Source organism: Erythrolamprus reginae, chromosome Z (genome assembly GCF_031021105.1).
Source record: "Erythrolamprus reginae isolate rEryReg1 chromosome Z, rEryReg1.hap1, whole genome shotgun sequence".
In the NCBI taxonomy this organism is placed as follows: Eukaryota; Metazoa; Chordata; class Lepidosauria; order Squamata; family Dipsadidae; genus Erythrolamprus; species Erythrolamprus reginae.
The window spans coordinates 33655823-33676925 of record NC_091963.1 but is presented as its reverse complement, the minus strand read 5'-3'; the positions used below and the strand labels follow the sequence as shown (position 1 = coordinate 33676925).

The 21103-nt window shown below is 37.6% G+C and overlaps 1 protein-coding gene across 5 annotated transcripts in view; it reads left to right on the top strand.

The window, feature by feature from the left end:
• Positions 1–21103, top strand: part of CALCR (calcitonin receptor) — a 165224-nt gene that overhangs the window by 137534 nt on the left and 6587 nt on the right. For all 5 annotated transcript variants that reach the window (XM_070726408.1, XM_070726410.1, XM_070726407.1 and 2 more), the window contains 5 exons: positions 240–393; positions 2512–2572; positions 3853–3919; positions 6635–6853; positions 17300–17341. In XM_070726408.1, coding sequence (XP_070582509.1) covers positions 240–393; positions 2512–2572; positions 3853–3919; positions 6635–6853; positions 17300–17341 — 543 coding nt within the window. The remainder of the gene's footprint in view (positions 1–239; positions 394–2511; positions 2573–3852; positions 3920–6634; positions 6854–17299; positions 17342–21103) is intronic.

Below are 21103 nucleotides of genomic sequence, written 5' to 3'. Positions count from 1 at the left end.
ACGGGACCCGGAGAAGATCCACAAATCCCAGGGACCTAACTGGTCGCTGGGATTTGTGCAGCAGAAGGCGGTCCCTGAGATAATCAGGTCCGGTGCCATGAAGGGCTTTATAGGTCATAACCAACACTTTGAATTGTGATCGAAAACTGATTGGCAACCAATGCAGACTGCGGAGTGTTGGTGTAACATGGGCATATATTATTATCCTTCTGTATTTTTCTTTTGCTTTTCTCTGACAGGTAAGCTGCAAAGTGCTTCAGTTTTTTCACCAATATACAATGGGCTGTAACTATTTCTGGATGCTTTGTGAAGGAATATATCTTCATACACTGATTGTGGTGGCAGTGTTTGCTGAAGAACAGCGCTTGCATTGGTATTACTTCCTAGGCTGGGGTATGTGGTCTTCCACCCAGTTGTTAAAATATTTCAGTTTTGTCATAGAGTTTTAAAAGTAATTGGTATTTTAAAACATGGAATATCCACAAAAAAAGACAACTCCTATGTGTTATTATGCAAAAAAAAAAAGTGAAGAATCTTTGTATAAAGGAATGTGAACCAATATGGCAGATTGGAACAGTAGAGTGGCTAAAATGCTAACACTAGACAGACACATATTAAAGTCAATTGAATGGCTTTGGGATTGGTGTTTCTATCCTCTCAAATGAACAAACAGACACGATGTAGCAAATGGTTAATTGAACTATTATATTACTTTTCCTGTCAGGGTGAATCTAGTGAAGATTTTGGCTTCAGATGTCAAAGTAATTTGACTGGCCTTAGGATTTCTTGACTTTTGTTTTGAGTGATTGAAAAGCATCACACTTAACATTACCAATCATTGTTCACTGTATTCCTCTCACGATTAAAAGCTAAGAGATTGCTGGTAGTTAAGAAACACTCCCAGACTGCACAATTGCTCTTTTTTTGTGGGAATACACTTCTGGAGGTGACCTTTATGTATGGGTGGGGAGAGGGGGAATCCATACAATTAGAATAGCAGTTTTTAAGGTTGCCTCAAAGTGATCTGCCCCAGCTCTGGAGTTAAGTCAAGGTGAATTCGATAGTTCACATTTATTTCAAGAAATATATCCCAGCCAAACCAGAACCTTTATCACATAAAATGTTGTTTGGTCCATTTTTATTCTTTCACATATAATTTAACGGTGATTTGCAAGACAATGTTAAAGCAAAATGAATTGTAAAAATGATTATTTGTATTATCAGTCTTAATTCCATACAATTTCCATCTGTGCTTCGCTGTCTTAAACAGATAAAACTTATTAATCTTCAGTAACAGCCATTTGAAAAGGAGATGTTTGAAACAGTGAAGATCGTGCTTAAGCTCCCTTGATAAACAATGGGAATTTGCATTCAAATTCCCTCCAACTTGTAAAGAACATTGAGTTCAATTGCATAAAAAATACATTAAAAGGGAATTGTTGAGTGGGAAAATATTTTTATGCCCACAGAAGACCCATTGGTCAATAACTTGATTTAACCAAAAAGGGTAATTCAACAGCAGATAAATGCTAATGTCAATTGGAATGGATCTGCAATAGCCCCAGGACTCACTGATTGATTGATTGATTGATTGATTGATTGATTGATTGATTGATGGATGGATTGATTGATTGTATTTGTATGCCACCCCTCTCCGAGGACTTGGGGTAGCTCACAACATATCAAAACAATATACATATGTAAATAATCCAAGCTAAAAAACTTTAAAAACTCTAATAACAATTTAAATAATCCATTCCCATTTACACAGCAAGACTTACTAAACTCGTTGGCCTGGGGCCTAGGGACTAATGGCCCCAAGCCTGGCAGCACAGATAGGTCTTTAAACTTTTATGGAAGGCGAGGAGGGTGGGGGCAGTGTGAATCTCTGGAAAGAGCTGATTCCAGAGGGCTGGAACCCCCGCAGAGAAGGTTCTTCCCCTAGGTCCCGCCAACTGAAATTGTCTAGTTGATGGGACCCGGAGAAGGTCGACTCTGTGGGACCTAACTCTTGTTTTTCAATGATGGCTTTAAATCAACTTTAAAACTGATTTAAACCTAGGTTAAGGTTTGACAGTCACTGTTCAAATCCCTATTTAATTATGCAATTCATTTTTGCTGTCATAGTCAATTGACAGATCTGTTTAACTTTTCACTAATGTATAACTTTGGCTAACTTGAGCTACTGGAACAATGGCAGGATATAAATGTATATAGAACAATCCAGGTTGACATTGCATGCTAGAACAAGCAAACCCTCACAGTTGCAGCAGTTTAAAAATGGGATCAATTATTAAGATCCCCTTCACTGGATCTGTTTAGGTACAAATTGGAAGATCTTCTACTGTGAATAGTTTGAGTAAATACCTAGACTAAGAAGAGAATTAGGTTTAAAGTTTAACCATTAAACTCTCATTTCCAATTCTGTAGTCTCTATGCCATACCTATATGCATGCCCATAATTGAATCCAAAATAATATGAAATCTGACATATATTATTTATTGTTCTAGTTTTTCCTTTAGTGCCAGCATCGATTCATGCTGTGGCCAGAGCCAGATATTTCAATGATAAGTGAGTATTGTGCTACTTTATATAAAGCTTAATTAGGATCTGTAATATATATATATATATGTAGGTAGTAGGTAGGTAGGTCTTGGCATATTCGGGTCTTTTCCTGTGTAAGGTTGATAGACTCCTAGTGACGTTTCGATGAGGTCCCACTTGTCATCTTCAGGCTGGTGCTTTCAGCTTTGTGCTTGGGGTTTGTTTGTTTGTTTGTTTGTTCAACCTTACATGGGAAAAGACCCAAACATGCCATAATCAAATTATCACAGATAATCCCCACTCGGTTAAAGACCTTGGTATACTAATAACAAAAGATTTAAGTGCCAAAGCCCACTGCAACAATATAGCCAAGAAGGCTTCAAGAGTTTTAAACCTAATCCTACGTAGCTTCTGCTCTGGCAATCTCACACTACTTACCAGAGCTTACAAAACTTTTGCCAGACCCATCCTCGAATACAGCTCATCTGTTTGGAACCCATATCGCATCTCAGACATTAACACCCTTGAAAATGTCCAAAGATACTTCACCAGAAGAGCCCTTCACTCCTCCACTCGAAATAGAATACCCTATGATACTAGACTTTCAATCCTGGGCCTAGAAAGTTTAGAACTAAGACGCCTTAAACAAGATCTAAGTATTGCCCACAAGATCATATGCTGCAATGTCCTGCCTGTCAGCGACTACTTCAGCTTCAACCAGAACAACACAAGAGCACACAACAGATTTAAACTTAATATTAACCGCTCCAAACTTGACTGTAAAAAATATGACTTCAGTAACCGAGTTGTCGAAGCGTGGAACTCATTACCGAACTCCATAGTGTCATCCCCAAACCCCCAACACTTTACCCTTAGATTATCTACGGTTGACCTATCCAGATTCCTAAGAGGTCAGTAAGGGGCGAGTACAAGTGCACTAGAGTGCCTTCCGTCCCCTGTCCTATTGCTCTCCTATATCTCATATACCTTTCCTCTATTCCTATATCTCTTCTTCTATTCTTTCATTGATATATTCTATTCCTATATCTTCTTTTCTATTCTTTCTTAGATATATTTTACTATGAGTATCTCCTCTATAACCTTCATCATGTATTTTACTATGTGTATATTGATATATACTCAGTAAAACCCTCATTGTGTATTGGACAAAATAAATAAATAAATAAAAATAAATAAATATGTGTGTGTGTGTGCGTGCATGTATGTATGTATGTATGTATGTATGTATGTATGTATGTATATAAAATTATATATATAATTTCATTATTTAATTTATTTTCCTCCAGATGTTGGATTAGTGTTGACACATACCTGCTGTACATTGTTCATGGACCTGTTATGGCAGCTTTATTGGTGAGAATATTATTTGCTACTTTATCGTGAGTTCAGCACTAATTCTGCTACACTTAATGGTTCTTATTGAGATGTTTTGTCCCCTATTTCAGCACAGTATTCAGGATAGCTAGGTATTTTATAAAAATAATCATCCAGTTCCAAGGTTCTTTGCATCCTTAGGGCTTCTGAACCATTATCTTGGCTTGAAGCAAATTTCTGTCTTCATGGGTAGAGAAGCAAATTGGATGCCAGAAATCTAACAGTAACATGGCACCATAATCCAATGTCTTGAACTTGAAATGAGTGGGGATTTTTCTGAGTACACTGAGTAGTTGGAATCTGCTTGGTATACAGTGTTCCCTCACTTTTCGCGGGGGATGCGTTCCGAGGCCGCCCGCGAAAGTCGAATTTCCGCGAAGTAGAAATGCAGAAGTAAATACACTATTTTTGGCTATGAACAGTATCACAAGCCTTCCCTTAACACTTTAAGCCCCTAAATTGTGATTTCCCATTCCCTTAGCAACCACTTAGATTATTACTCACCATGTTTATTTATTAAAGTTTATTTTAAAAAATTACTAAAGGCGGATGAATGTTTGGCAGTGACATATGACGTCATCAGGAGGGAAAAAACGTGGAATAAGGGGGGAAACCGCGAAGTATTTTTTAATTAATATTTTTGAAAAACCGTGGTATAGACTTTTTGCGAAGTTCAAACCCGCGAAAATCGAGGGAACACTGTAATATGTATTTACTTGGTTAAAAAAAAAGTTCTAGTAAATGAAGAAGGCTTATTTCTCACATCTTTGATGTCCATATTTGCATGTTTTGTGCATATGTTAGATTGACCATTGTCTGATGTTGAATCTTGGTTTGAGTGACCCTTTAACCCAGGGGTAGGCCCTGCCTACAACAGGGGGGAACGCCGCTGTGGTAGTGGAAATGGAGCTGCATGCGCAACTCGATTACTGCCTTTCCGTGCATGCACTGTGCATGCACAACCAGCGCGATTCCGGTAAAAATTACCTGTTTCTTAATATATAAATATAGTATAGCAATAAAATCAGGAATACAGTAAAAATAATAATATAGTACAAAAAAATTGCATACTTGCAGTCAATCCTAGTTCCAGGCCTGCTGGAAAAGCCACATCTTAACGGCCTTCTGGAAGACCGGTAGGGTGAAGATAGTGTGGATCTTTGGAGGAGAGGAGGTTGATTCCAAAGAGTCAGAGCCACCACAGAGAAGGCTCTTCCCTGAGGCCCCATCAATCAACATTGTTTGGCGGATGGGACCTCGAGAAGACTGACTGTGGGCTCTTACTAGCTGCAGTGAGGTATGAGGGAGAAGGCAGTCCCATAAATAGCCTGGCCCTGAGCCATTTAGGGCTTTAAAGGTAATAACCAACACTTTGAATTGCATTCGGAGACTGGCAGCCAATGCAGCTCACATAAGGTTGGAATATTATGGGCATACATTGATACACCCATTATTGCATGCACCACTGTATTTTGCACCAGCTGAAGTCTCCGAAGGTTCTTCAAGGGTAGCCCTATTTAGAGCGATTCTTGGTTTCACAAAAATTTCAATCAAATCAAGGGAATGTAATCATTCCCTCCAAAATATCAGAAAGACCAATATGGTTTGGTACATGTATCTTTCAGTAGTGGGTTGCAGCCGGTACAGCTGGGATCAGGGTTCCGGTAACGGAAAATGAGATGTGCACGCATCTCCATGCCCCCCCGATGCATGCATGGGTGTGCACACGTGAGATTTCGCTTCTGCACATGCGCAGCAAATGAGATCTTATATAGGGATGCTCTCACACATAAGATTTAACTGATTTTTAATGGTTTTTTGCTTCTGCACATGCACAGAAGCAAAGAAATCACCGAAAATCAGTGAAATATCGCATGTGAGAGTGTCCTTGTGTGCGATTTCGTTTGCTGAGCATGCGCAGAAGCCAAATATTTCGCCACCAGGCATGCATGTATTCGGGGGGGCGTGCACACTCACAACAATCCCACAGGACCTACTGTAGCAGCCAGTAAGTGGAACCCTTGCCTGGTATCTTTCCTTATTGAGTCACTCTGGGAAATGAAAATATTATTTTTTATAAAAGGCCTAATTATTATTAAGGGAGAGAAGGAAAAAGCTGTATTCAAACCTTCTTTATTATCTGGGTTTCATACTACACTACTTTTGCTGTTTCAAAAATGCATTGATTATGATGTTGAAGACATTGAAGGAGAGAATAAGGTGCCTTGACTCGTAATGTAATGTAAATCTTTACATTAATGTAATGTAATGTAAATCTTTACTAATGGTCTGAGACAGGTTTAGGAGTGCAGCCAACAGAACAGAGCATACAGATTGGCCCTGTATCTTCTTTTCACATTGGCATGTTGGGATTGGAACGAAATAAGGAGCCATTCTAGGTGAAGGCTTCCCGCATGATTAGGGAGGTGCTCTGGCACAAAATAGATAAATGGATAGGCTTTGCTGAAGCTGCAGAGACAGACAGACAGACAGACAGACATTGTTTATATGTGCCTTTTACAAACGCTTTGCAAATATCTCTGAAAACTTAATTTTTCCTTGTTGTGAGCTAAATTCCCTGTTGGCTACAAATGAAAATGAGAATGATATATTATTTATATTAGAATATTCATATGTCTTTACCTTTGTTTAACTTTTTATAAGGATTAAAATAATATTTTTTTATTTTTTTAGGTTAATTTTTTCTTTTTGCTCAACATTGTACGAGTTCTCATTACAAAACTGAGAGACACCCATCGGGCTGAATCCAATATGTACATGAAAGCTGTCAGAGCCACTTTAATTCTTGTACCCTTATTAGGCATTCAGTTTATCATTTTTCCCTGGAGACCAGAAAATAAACTTGCTGGAGAAATATATGATTACATGATGCATATTTTAATGCACTATCAGGTATGTTTATAATTGTTTTATTGGAAATGCTAGTAGGTTTCATTTGACAAAAGAATATTTTCCCAGGAAAGACAGCTGGCTACAGATAATGGATTAGTGCCACTAAAGTCAATGAGAGTAAGTCAGCTTTACAGCAGATTAGTTGATTTGTGGGTTATTTTCCAAATAAAACAATCCACACATAAATATGTGTTGATAATTTATGCCAAGTTCTTATGCATATTAACTGAGTAAACACAGAATCTTATGGAAGATGGAGGCACAATTTTAAATCTATCCCTTATTTTTTAATGTTCCTGTAGAAATATCTTACAAACACACAAAAAGATTTATAATTTGTAGGGAATGCTAACTTGACAAAGGAAGAATAAATATATATTCCTTCTTCCTGGCAAGTAACTACCTCTCTGTCTAACTGCCTGGGTAATGAGTTTAATATTCGCATCTAAAAATACATTCATGGAAAGAATAAATATTTTTACTTGCAAATCCAAAGGATGCAGGAAAATGTGAGTGGCAAATTTAGTCTGAATGAGAATTGTCACTAGGTATATAATCAGTTTGTATTGCATAAGTGCTTTTCCCAACACTATGGGAAGAAGGCTGCTTTGGCTGACAGCCCATAAACACATTCTTTTTTCTTTCTTTTTTTTGCTAGTCTGAGATACTGTTCATTGGTCATTCTGAGAGTGCTTGATATACATTTTTATACATCATTTTTAAATGGTAAATGATTACTTTTGTTAAATCATGCATCTTCCCTGTGCTGGCTTTGAAATCTTTCCCTGCCTTAACCTTCTTTAACGTAAGAAATATGCTTGGTACTATTTGAATGTTGGCTCTTTTATTGTTGTTTTTTCCTAAAGGTTTGATTTGGGTAAGACAGTGAATGGAGAGGGGCAGCATACAAATCCAATAAATTATTATTATTATTATTATTATTATTATTATTATTTAATAATATTTTTTTGTTTTTCTTTAGACAAACAAGACAGACAACATTTAACATTTAAGGGAGCTACCATTGCTCTGCTTCTCATAGAAGTCTAACTAGTACAAAAAAGAAAAATCTAACTATAATCAGATTAATATAGAAATATAACACATATATTCTATGCTCTTATTAAATTTACCTCTACCGTCTTTATGTTATAGTTCATATGACTCAAATAAATTCTCCTATCTATAAAATATCAGTTTGATAGTATAATTAAAATAGGTAATGTCAATTAATTAATTAAACAAATAATAAAACAAGAAAAACATTTAAAATTTATAATATTGCAAAAAATACTCTATCTTTATACTATTTTAATCTATTACGGTACTTTATATCTATTATTGCAATGTTATAAAATAATTAAAATTCACTTATTCAATCTAACAGAAAAAGCTTATCGTTTTAGTTTCTTAATACTCTATCATATATATATATTCAATTTAATAAATTCAAATGGTTATAAATTCATTCTTATATAATTTTAAAACTATTTTTGAGATTCCACCATTCATATACTTTGTCCCATATTTTATAAAATTTAAAATTGGTATTTAATTTTAAGCATGTAAGCACTGTTTGCTCTTGGTAGAACAACCAGATATGGCCCAAAACTGAGAATATTTGTTTATAGCCCTTCTCTATATGAAGTCAGAAAAGCAGTAAGGATTTTTCTTCTCCCTGCAGTAGTTTAAAATCATGCTTTGACAGTCAACTTTTGTTGGATTGGTTTATCTAAAAATGTTGATGAACCTGAGGCATAAATTTGCAGTAGAGTTCTCACTCATCTGATAAAAATAATAAATAACCAATTGTGAAAATAATTATTTTCTTTCCAGGATTATAAGATCTGCATAAAATCTCTTTCTTCCTTTCTCTCAACTTGGACTCCATCCTTCCTAATCCTAATCAAATACCCACAGCATTGTACAGGTAGTCCTTGACTCACTGCCATTTATAATTTGAACTGTTGAAAGTTGATGAAAGTGCTGAAAAAAAGTGATTTACAACCAGTCTATACACTTAAAATGGTTGCAGCATTCCCCCATCATCACATGATCGAAATTCAAGCACCTGACAAGTGGAATTTATTACAACATTTGTAAGCCACTGAGAGTCACCTGATCACCATTTGATCACCACCAATGGCCTTCCTAAGTGGCTTCCAATAAATGAAATCAGATTTGGGGTTAGTCAGATTTGTTTAACAACCACAGTTAATTCTTAACAAACAGGGCAAAAAAGTTATAAAAATCAGGCATGATTAACAACCACATCATTTTGTAATAGAAGTTACAGTCTTATTTGTGGTTGTAAGCTGAGGACTGGCTATAGATGGTTCTTATGCCACCAAAATGGGAAATAATCTAAATCTTTCAACAGTCAGAGATAAATAATTAATTGCTAAGTAACAGTTCACTGAGAAAATATTTGCATTTAGATACAGTATACCAAACCTTGAAATCATTGCTGATGCTCCAAAGACATTTAAATACAGCTGATGCTCCAAAGACATTTAAATAGCTATGTTTAGCTGTGTATATTTATAGCAAAGAGCCACATTTATGTTGTCAGAATATCAAATCAAGATCAGATCAGACCATAGATTATGCAGTAATATGTTAGTCTGCTAATACCAGGAGAGATCAATCATATTATTTCTTGCATGCAAAAGTTGTGCAAATAATGTGATGCTTACACAAAAAGGGCCACATTTAGTCTTCATCTAGAACAATGTTCATTCTGCAAGAAAGCAAAACACATTAAACCGACTCATATATTATTTCAGTAATGTGTTGATTAGCTTGTAATGCATTCATTCTCCAAACTATAATAATATATATATAAGATAATACATATGCTACAATGCAAAAAGATTTGAACTCCTTGGTTGCCACTATAAGATATTAAAAACAAATATATAAGGAATATACTTGGCAAGATAGAATATTTGACTATTCTCAAGAAGATGATCATCATACAAGAACTGTCCTTATGGGATAATGCTAAATGTCTTCTAAGAAATTTTGCAAAAGCATATGCATGCTTAGTTTGACATTGGGTAATCTTTAAATCTGTTTAATGGAAAGCTGTCAAGATCATCAGTATTTCATGTAAAATTAATTGCTACTAAAGATTAAGAAAAACCTACTCAAAATATTAATGGGACATATTTTGTAAACAAGTCAAACCCATGGATAATATTGAAGAAATCATGTGATTTCCTTCTAATTAAAAGCCATGAATTGAACTATGATCTGTTCTTCTGAGTATGCTGTGGTATCACTTAATTCCATTGGTAGTCATCATTGACTGAGCCACAATGTACCTTGATTTGTTTTAATCTGCTGATATTATAATTTATAAACCATAATTTTTACTTTGTCCGAAGGACAAACCCTGAGTCTGCAATTCCCAAAGCCTATGCTTGAGTTTTGCCAGTTTGTGTAAACCTTCATGCAATGCTATGGTTGTGATTTATTACCAATTTGTGGTATAAAATGACAGGAAACAAGTCTGTTTGGCTTTTAAAGGAGTTACTACTTCGTTAATCTTAAAAATAATCTTTAACTCCCCAGAAGGGGACAGTCTTTCCAATTACATATCAGTCAGCATTGTTACTTTTATTTAGCTTCTATTATGTATCATCTCAAGTTGCTTCAACCTTTACAGTTTTGTGTAAGCCACAGCACTATGGCTGAAGTGGGGCACGAAAAAACAGAATGGTTCTAGTACTCCTGAACTGACATTTTTGCATTTGTATGCTGTAATGAAGTTATAGAAGCTCAGTGTACGCAACCCCCTTATTCCAGAATTTGGATTACAAAATTGTTCAAATAGAAACAGCACTTCAGGGGTATTGTCCCGTGATGTTTGAGATAGAATCACTACATTATTGTACCTTATCTCTAGCAAAACATAGATAGATTATATTATAAATGCTTTGGAATAATGCATAAAATACTGGAAGAAATGCATTTAAATGTGTCCACTGATTACACCATGCATACCTTCTAGTGATTTCTTCCTGGAGTTATTAGATATGTATATTTTTTCTTCAATGTCTTTCCCCTAAATAATCACCGCCATGTTGCAGTGCATTCTTTTTCAAACTGAGACTCTATTGGAACTGCTAGTATCAAGATTAATAGCAAACTTAACCAGGTTATCTAGTGGTTCAAAATTCTAGAAGCTGTAATTTTCAAGAAATCTAGTAGTCATTCTGTTAAAGAAGGCTGCGTTGATGAAAGAAGAATAGTTTTAGGCAGGCTCAAAATATTATAAAGCAAAACAATCTATTTTTTTTAATGAGCGTTCGTTATTTTGAAATTACCTCATTTATTGCCTTTAACCTCTTCATTGTTTCTTACATCACTGTTGCATTTGCCTTTGGTAGTACTGCCTCCAGAATAGTGAACTAAAATCTTATTTCAAAACCATCTGAACAGATTATGTTACACTTGTGTAAAATACAATGTGTCCATTAAAGTATATGACCAAACATGCTTTTATAAACAAGATAGAAACATTTTTTAAAAAGAGGAAGATTGCTGTTACAAAGGGATGCAGGACTGCAATGTTATATACATTTACTAAATTGTTTATAAAAATTAGAGAATTCTGAAGTATGTAACACAGCAAAAACTTATTTTGTGTGTCTCCATACATGCATACATATATACACACACAGAGAGACAAACAAATATGTCTCTGTGTGTATGTCTTTATTTTTGAAGCACAACTATGCAGAGTTTTAATAACTCCAATCTGCATTTAATATTTTTCAGAAGAGTGAGGGATGCAATGGGCGGAGGAAAGAAAATAGCTTTTTAAAATCTTGGCAAGACTTATTTTAGGGCAAGTTCTATAATTTGTCTCATTTCCCACATCCCAATGCAGGTATTAATCCTTGAGACTGGCATGAGTTGAAGGGCTGCAACAAATAATTAGGGATCCTTTGTCAGTATATCAAGAGGTAAAATTGACATATCTTTATTTATTATTTATTTATTTATTATTTGGATTTGTATGCCGCCCCTCTCCGAAGACTCGGGGCGGCTCACAACAAGTGAAAAGCAATCCAATACATAATCCAATTACGGTAATTAAAATATTGAAAAATTTTAAAAAAACCCATATACTAAAATACATACACACAAGCATACCATATATAAATTCAATGTGCCCAGGGGGAGATGTTCAGTTTCCCCATGCCTGACGGCAAAGGTGGGTTTTGAGGAGTTTGCGGAAGACAGGAAGAGTAGGGGCAGTTCTGATCTCCGGGGGGAGTTGGTTCCAGAGAGTCGGTGCCGCCACAGAGAAGGCTCTCCCCCTGGGGCCCGCCAACCGACATTGTTTAGTTGACGGGACCCGGAGGAGGCCCACTCTGTGGGACCTAATCGGTCGCTGGGATTCGTGCGGCATAAGGCGGTCTCGGAGATATTCTGGTCCGATGCCATGAAGGGCTTTAAAGGTCATAACCAACACTTTGAATTGTGACCGGAAATTGATCGGCAGCCAATGCAGACTGCGGAGTGATGGTGAAACATGGGCATACCTAGGTAAGCCCATGACTGCTCTCGCAGCTGCATTCTGCATGATCTGAAGTTTCCGAACACTTTTCAAAGGTAGCCCCATGTAGAGAGCATTACAGTAGTCGAACCTCGAGGTGATGAGGGCATGAGTGACTGAACTGTAACAATCCAAATATCCTCTAGATGGCAGCAAGGAGTTTCTTATAGCCTTGTGTCATGTAATGAAGAGTTGGGTTTTGGTAGCTCAGTTAATGGCAATCCTGTTAATGGGATTTTAGAACGTCCACTTCTGTTTAAAAGAAATGGAGACAAGAAAATAACAAGCAAGAAAGGAAACGCAGGTGTTCTGCTAACAAAAGATTACCCAATCCAAAGCTGTAATGTCCTTTGGTTGAATATCGCAATTGCTACCATCAATAAAGCTTTCACCAAATGGGTGTGCTACTTTTTTTTTTTACAAATGTCCCAGAATTCTTACAGGCTTGTCCTGCATTCTTTTGGAAAAGAAATAAGTACTTTCAGACCATTAATTTCCTCTGTAAGTTTGCATTTGAATGATAATTTCTTTCCACAAATTTCTCCACTCTTTTGTGAAAATGCCACGTTCTATCAAATGACTTGAGTACTTGCAAAATGCCACATTTTATTTTTATTTTATAAGAGGCATCTACAGGAGGCAGAGAAGGCGATGTCAAAAAGTCATGACTACCTCTCCATTTTCTTACAAGTGTTTACTGGTTCAGTTCTTGTTAAAAAGGAGTAGGGATTTAGACTACCGTATTTTTCGCTCTATAAGACGCACCTGCTGATAAGACGCACCTAGATTTTAGAGGAGGAAAATAGAAAAAAAATATTTTGAGCCAAAAAAGATATAACGATATTTATATCCAGGATACTAGTAAGAAAGACTATAAAAAATTTAAATATTTTAAATAATATTTAAGACGAAATAACAATTGGCTCAACAATTCAGGCTTATAGTCTCTCAGATTTATTTTAAAATAGGCAGAGGGTCGAGGGGGAAAAACCTCAATGGTGAAGCTGTGCCCCAAATGTACCCCAGCACTTCTACATGACACCCAAAGGACAAGGGGCTAAGTGTGCAAAAATTGATCCAACCTCGCAGCAGCAGCAGCAGTCGGGATTTGGAAAAAAGAACTCAAAGACTCAAAGGCTTCCGCTCCCTTGCAGCCTCTCACCTCTTGATGCCTTTATCCATGAGGCTGAGCTCCCCGGGAGTTGCGCAGACCTCAGCCATGCCTCCGCCTCCGCTAACCGACCTCTTCCCCAGCCCTGAACCGCGGCGATTGCCGCCCTCCGCTTTGAACCCCGCCCACCCGGTCCTCCTCTTCACCTTCCCAGCGGCTGCGAAATGGAGGCGCTGCATTTGCGAGATAGACGTGGACGGTCCGGGGGGCGGAAAAGAGGAAAAAACCGGCTTGAAAAGTTCAGCAAGTGATTCGCATTTGTGGACGCGTGACACGAAAAGAGTTAAAAGTTATGAGCAAGGGACCGCCTGCCGGTCTTTTCAGCTGTACCTGCGAACATGCCTCATGTACTTGCCTTTTTAAATATTACAAATAAAAAACCCGGTCAGCCAAAGCAATTCCAGACCATTATTTTTTTAAAGATGTGAACCCGAAATGGTCGGTGATTGGCTATTTTTATTGGGGGGGAGGGAGGCAAGAGCACTAAGAAACTACCCTCTGCTCCAGCGCCTCCCCCCCCCTCCCTGCCTGCATCTTCGCTCCATAAGACGGGGCTGATTTTTCATCCTACTTTGGGAGGGGAAAAACTGCATCTTATGGAGCGAAAAATACGGTAAGTGTTTGGGGGAAAGTTCAACGTGATAATTATTCAGTAGACAGAAGGCGTAATTGTATGGGGGGGTGTTGGGTTCTAAAACCCTTTAGTACTGGCTTGTGCATATTCGTGAATGCTTCTGCCCATGCACGAGGTCTCACTCGTCATCTTCAGGCTGGTGTTTCTGTCCTTGTTCTAAGGCGAACACTGCGAGACCTGAGCTGCCTTCCTTCTATAAATACTGGTGGCTGGGTGTGGTTTGATGGCTCAGCAATTGCCTGCTGTGTAGAAACTTCCTGGTGAGTCAGTGGGGTAACATCTGGGGTCGTAGCTGAGGTATGCTGATTAGTTAATGGTTGTAGATTAGGCATGATATCCTGAGTAGTTGGAACTTGCAGGCTACTTGATTGTTTTACAATGTGTGTTCTGAGTCTGGTTTCTATGGCTGGGATACGTTTGAGGGCTGGTTTCCAGATGTCTGGTAAGCGGGAGGTATCCTCCCGCTTGTTCATATTTTGGGGATGTTTTTCTATCTCGATGGCTTCCATGATTATTCTTTTGCTGTAGTGTTCTGTTTTGGAAATTAATTTGGTACTGTCAAAATCAATATCATGTCCTGTAGTTTTTAAGTGTTGGAAAAGGGAGGAGGTTTTTTCTTTTTTCTTTAATGCATTCTTATGTTCTGCAACACATGCATTTATTTACTTACTTACTTACTTACTTACTTACTTACTTACTTACTTACTTACTTACTTACTTACTTACTTACTTATTTATTAGATTTGTATGCCACCCCTCTCCGCAGACTCGGGGCAGCTAACAAAAATGATAAAAAAACAACATGTAACAATCCAATTTAATAAAACAACTAAAAAACCCTTATTATAAAAACCAAAGATACACAAACATACTATACATAACTTGTAATGGTCTAGGGGAAGGAATATCCTAACTCCCCCATGCCTGGCGACAAAGGTGGGTCTTGAGTAACTTGCGAAAGACAAGGAGGGTGGGGGCCGTTCTAATCTCTGGGGGGAGTTGATTCCAGAGGGCCATGGCCACCACAGAGAAGGCTCTTCCCCTGGGGCCCACCAAATGACATTGTTTGGTCGACGGGACCCGGAGAAGGCCAACTCTGTGGGACCTTATCGGCCGCTGGGATTCGTGCGGTAGAAGGCGGTTCATTTGTTTTGTCTCTGATCAAGGAAAAGTAAATGTAAGAAACAAATTGTGAAATTCGGGACAGACAAAATAAAATGTCTCACATCAATTGAAAATGTAACTGAAGATCAATAATGGAATTTCTTTTCGTTATGTGTGGTGATAATTACTGATTCAAGTGATTAATTTTTAAATAGTTTTAAAAGGAGATTAGAGAAACAGGGGAAGATACTAGAACAGTGGTTCTCAACCTGGGGGTCGGGACCTTTGGGGGTCGAACAACCATTTCATAGGAGTTTATTTATTAGATTTATTTATTAGATTTGTATGCCGCCCCTCTCCGTAGACTTGGGGCGGCTCACAGAAATAATAAAGACAATGTAAAAACAAATTTAATAATTTAAAAAACACTAAAAACACAATTATTAAAAGCAAACATACACACAAACAAACATATCATGTATAAACTGTATAGGGCCAGGGGAGATGTCTCAGTTCCCCTATGCCTGACGGCAGAGGTGGATTTTAAGAAGTTTACAAAAGGCAAGGAGGGTGGGGGCAGTTCTAATTTCCGGGGGGAGCTGGTTCCAGAGGGCCGGGGCCGCCACAGAGAAGGCTCTTCCCCTGGGTCCCACCAAACAACATTGTTTAGTCGACGGGACCTGGAGAAGGCCAACTCTGGGACCTAACTGGTCGCTGGGATTCGTGCGGCAGAAAGCGGTCCCAGAGATATTCTGGTCCGATGCCATGAAGGGCTTTATAGGTCATAACCAACACTTTGAATTGTGACCGGAAACTGATCGGCAACCAATGCAGACTGCGGAGCGTTGGTGTAACATGGGCATACCTGGGGAAGCCCATGATTGCTCTCGCAGCTGCATTCTGCACGATCTGAAGTTTACGAACACTAAGACCACGGGAAAAGATAAATTTCCCATGGTGTCAGAAACTAAAGTTTCTATTCTGGCACCTTGGAATACTGTATATTTTTACACTACGACCAATCAGGCGTTTACAGTGGGCTGTCCCTCTGACTTTTCTGCCAATCAGCTTAAAGCTCTGTTGGGATATTTGGCACTAGACCTATGGCTGGGGGTCACCACAACAGAAGGAACTGTATTAAAGGGTTTATTTATTTATTTATTTATTTATTTATTTATTTATTTACTTACTTACTTACTTATTTATTTATTTATTTATTTATTTATTTATTTATTTATTAGATTTGTATGCCGCCCCTCTCCGCAGACTCGGGTTGCAGCATTAGAAAAATTAGAAACCACTGTACTAGAGCAAGGTTGTGAAACTTGCAGCCCTTGGGTCAGAAGTGTCATAGAACAGAATAGAATAGAATAGAATAGAATAGAATAGAATAAATTTTTATTGGCCAAGTGTGATTGGACAAACAAGGAATTTGTCTTGGTGCATATACTCTCAGCGTACATAAAATAAAATATACATTTGTCAAGAATCATGTGGTACGACACTTAATGATTGTCATAGGGGTCAAATAAGCAATGAAGAAGCAATATTGATTAAAATCTTAGGATATAAGCAACATGAGCTAGCTATGGCCATGCCTGGTTTAGCAAAGGGAAAAAAGTGTTGATACATCACATGATGCCATGGTGAGAACGTGAGTTTGACACCCCTGTGTTAGAAAACAGGTGAGTATTATTAATTCATAAGTGACCTGAGTGTCTGTTTTCTCTAACAGGATGCTAGGTTAGATAGCTCTTCAGCAGAATTGTTGAATTATAAATTATTAAACTCTACTATATAGAGTTATATATTCACATGTATAGTAAAATGTTATAAAATATATCTGATTTATTTCACTCTAATGCAAACACACACACACACACACACACACACACATATACTTCATTCTATAATTTCTGTAATCATAGAAACAATCTAAATTAATTTGGTTTTCATTTTTGTTTTCAGGGCTTACTTGTGGCAACTATTTTCTGTTTCTTCAATGGAGAGGTAAGCAAATAGATTCCACTTCATGTCATTTAATACTGCCATTTAGTCCTGGTATGATAAGTAGAATTCACGTTAGATTAGTTGGAAAACAAAGCAAATTACTCTCAACAAAGGACAGAAATACCTTGGTTTGTATTTTGAGCCAGGCCAATTTTAGTCAGTCATTTCTCAGATCTTTCAACATTTATCTTAATGCTGTACGCATGATTTACTAATCCATTTTATCTGTGCTGTTTTAGTACTTACCATTTGTTTTATTTGTTGTGTTGAAATATTTTATAAGGATTTTTATTATTGCTTGTTACTTTGCAAGCAGCAGCTGTAGTGTGACTAATGAAAATACAATGAATCAATGAATATTTAGGAAACAAATGAAATCTTTAGGATCAGGTAGAAAAAGGTTCTGGTTTCTGTATGGGGAAGTAAAACAAAATATTTTAATACAATTACAGGTAGTCAACTTATGACCGTTTGTTTAGCAACCATTCAAAATTATGATAGTAGCTAAAAAATATGTCTTATGACTGGTCCCCATTTAAAAACATTGCAGCATCCCTGTAGTCACATGATCAGAATTTGGCCTCTTGACAACAACCATGGCAACAGTTGAGCAGGACTCACTAAATAACGACCTCATTTAGTGACAGAAGCTCCAGTACAGGGGTGGGCTGTTGTCTGGATGCGGGGGAATGCCACCCCAGAGCACCAAATTTGCACTGAAAGATGTTGAAAGAAAATGCAGGGCATCCTGCATAAGTCACGCCCACAGTGTGGTAGTAAAAATTTTGGTAGCCTTTCACTGCTCCAGCACCAATTGTGGTAATAAGTAAGAATTACCTATTTAAAAAAAATCCTGAAGGTCCAAAACGATATTCACAGCAAGAATTCACCAATATCAAGGACAATTGCTTTGAAAAGTTTCGGTATGACTGGGATTCATGATAACTATGAATAATGCATTGAATTGATTGATACAGTTGATTACATCAGCATCTACAATCATGTTCAGTTGTCCATATTTACATAATCTGAAGCAAGTCCTAGGCCAGGGGGGGGGGGACTACTGGATCCATAGGGTATTTTGTCTTCCCTGGATTCATAGCAGTAGCAATGGCACATAGATTTATATGCTAGTTCACAGTGCTTTACAGCCCTCTCTAAGCAGTTTACAGAGTTGATATATTGCCTCCAACAATCCAGGTCCTCACTTGACCCACCTCGGTAGGATGCAAGACTGAGTCAACTTTGAGCCGTTCAGGATCAAACTCCTGGCAGTGAGCAATGAGTTAGCATGCATTACTGCATTTTAACCGCTGTGCCACTATGGTTCTTTAAATTATGCTCTTGATACTGCATAGTATATCCAGGGGTAGGCTACTGCCTGGATGGGGGGGGGGAGGGATGCAGTGGGGTAGTGAAAGTGGAGCTCCACCCCAGAGCACCCAATTTGCACTGAAAGATGTTCAAAGAAAATGCAGGCCGTCCTGCATAAGCCACGCCCGCAGTGTGGTAGTAAGAAATTTGGTAGCCCTTCACTGAGTATATCTCTATCTCTTTATGAGGTTGTGGAAGACTTGTCAGGTTCTAGTGGCTGTGAAGGTTTGGATTGGTTGAAACATTCTGAAGTCGAATTCAAGAAAAATAGATGTAGAATTTCTCCATCATGATTCTCTGTCAGTTCCAGAATTATCCCCCAAGGAAGCGATACTAACCTATGAATTATTTGGGATGTGTGATTTGGTGATCCTTCTGGGGTTTCTTGGCTACTGATGGATAGATAACAGATTTACTGCCCTAACTAGAGACTGAAGATCCTAATATAGTAAATCTTTATATCCTCACTAAATCAACTTCTTCTTCCTAGCTTATTCTTGCAAGAGTAGGGTCCACTTTTTGGATCATTGAGTGCCAGTTTGCCCAGTCAGCTGTATCCCAGCGTGCAGGCCTGCGGCTTCCATATCTTTGTTGATAGTATCTTACCATCTTGTTTCAGGCGCCTGTGAGGTAGCCAGCCATTGAGTTCTAGATGGTAGGAAGTCTTGGTAGAAGGTACTGCTCTTAGGATATGTCCATATCAGCAGAACCTGGCTTCCCTCATCTTCTGTATAATTGGTGCCACACCAAAATATTGTTGAATGATGTCATTAATTGCTATGCATTTAGATTGCAGTAATCTGTTCTATGTGGGGAAAATACAACAACCTACTTGCTACCAGGCTTCCAAAAATATGTAGCACTGGTGGTGTGGACTAGGCATTGTCTCTCAATAATTTCACAGGTACTTTTAAGACCTTTAAGTTCTAAGGTACCTGAGGGCAAGACGAGAAGCAATGGGCGGAAGCTCTTTAAAAAGAGATGAGACTTAGAACGAAGGAGAAATTTCCTGACAATGAGAACAATTAATCAACAAGTTTACCACCCAGAATTGTGAGTGGAGGACATTTTCAAGAAAAGATTGGACATCCATTTGCCCATGATGGTATAAGGCAGCGGTCCCCAAACTATGGCCCGCGGGCCACATGTGGCCCACTGAGGCCATTTATCCAGCCCGCCGGTGAGTGACAAGAGCACAGGGAAAAGAGAGAGAGAAAGAAAGAAAAGGGAAAGAGAGGGAGGGAAGGAGGAGATGAATGAAAGAGGGAAGGAAGGAGAAATGGAGGGAACAAGGAAGGGAGGGAGGGAGAATGAAATGAATGGAGGGACAGAGGAAGGAAGGACTGTTTGGGAGGGGGGGTAATTTTTTTTACTTTTTCTCTCAACATACATTCAAACAATACAGTATACCATCTAATTTTCCATGAATAAAATGCATTATTTTGTTAGTAACTAATATCAATCATCAAAAAAGTTGCAAAAGTTTTTTTTTCTAATTTTGTCATCCAGTTACATTCATTTTCTTTTAATTAAATTCCCTCCTTAATGTTCCTTCAAAAAGTGCAACACCAATTATATTTCTAACTTATTAACCATTATGCCAAAGTGCTTCCTTCTTTCTTTATACATTTTTCTGTAAACCAAGAAAATCTTGTATAGCCAATCAGATGTCAACAAAAGAAAATTAAAAACAAAACATAAACATATATGAATTTCAGACCTTCCCCCTCTAAATAGTACGTTCCCATTTTGTTTTTTACTTTAAAACAAGGTATGTGCAGTGTGCATAGGGATTTGTTCATAGTTTTTTTTTATAGTCCAGCCCTCCAACAGTCTGAGGGACACTGGCCCCCTGTGTAAAATGTTTGGGGACCCCTGGTATAAGGACTGCTGCTTTGAGTTGGGACATATATAAAATAACTTTAATTTTAACAATATAACCATGACAGTGGGAAAATATCTGCACAGATCCTTCATTTTCTTTTCTTTTTACATTGAAGCTTTTCTTAAAGGAAGAAAACAATTCCTTTGCAACAAAAGGAGATTAACTATAATGAGATGGAAGTTACATTTTATCATAAGATGAATTGCATATTTCTAGGCCATTGTGCGAGTACACTGTACAAAATAGACTGAAGGATTTCAAAAGTTATTATTCTGTACCTACATTTGGAACAAATATTGCAGGTTTAGTTATTTACAAAGTCTCAGTACCAGTTTTATCTAGAATTCAACATTTTAGAAGGTACAAGATGAAATTAAATAGTAATGCTTTAAATATAAATGAGAAAATAAAATATGCTGAATCTGAATCTTTACATATTTGAAAGTAAATCCACTGAAATAAATATTTCATTGATTACGAGTACACTGTACATAATTAAATTT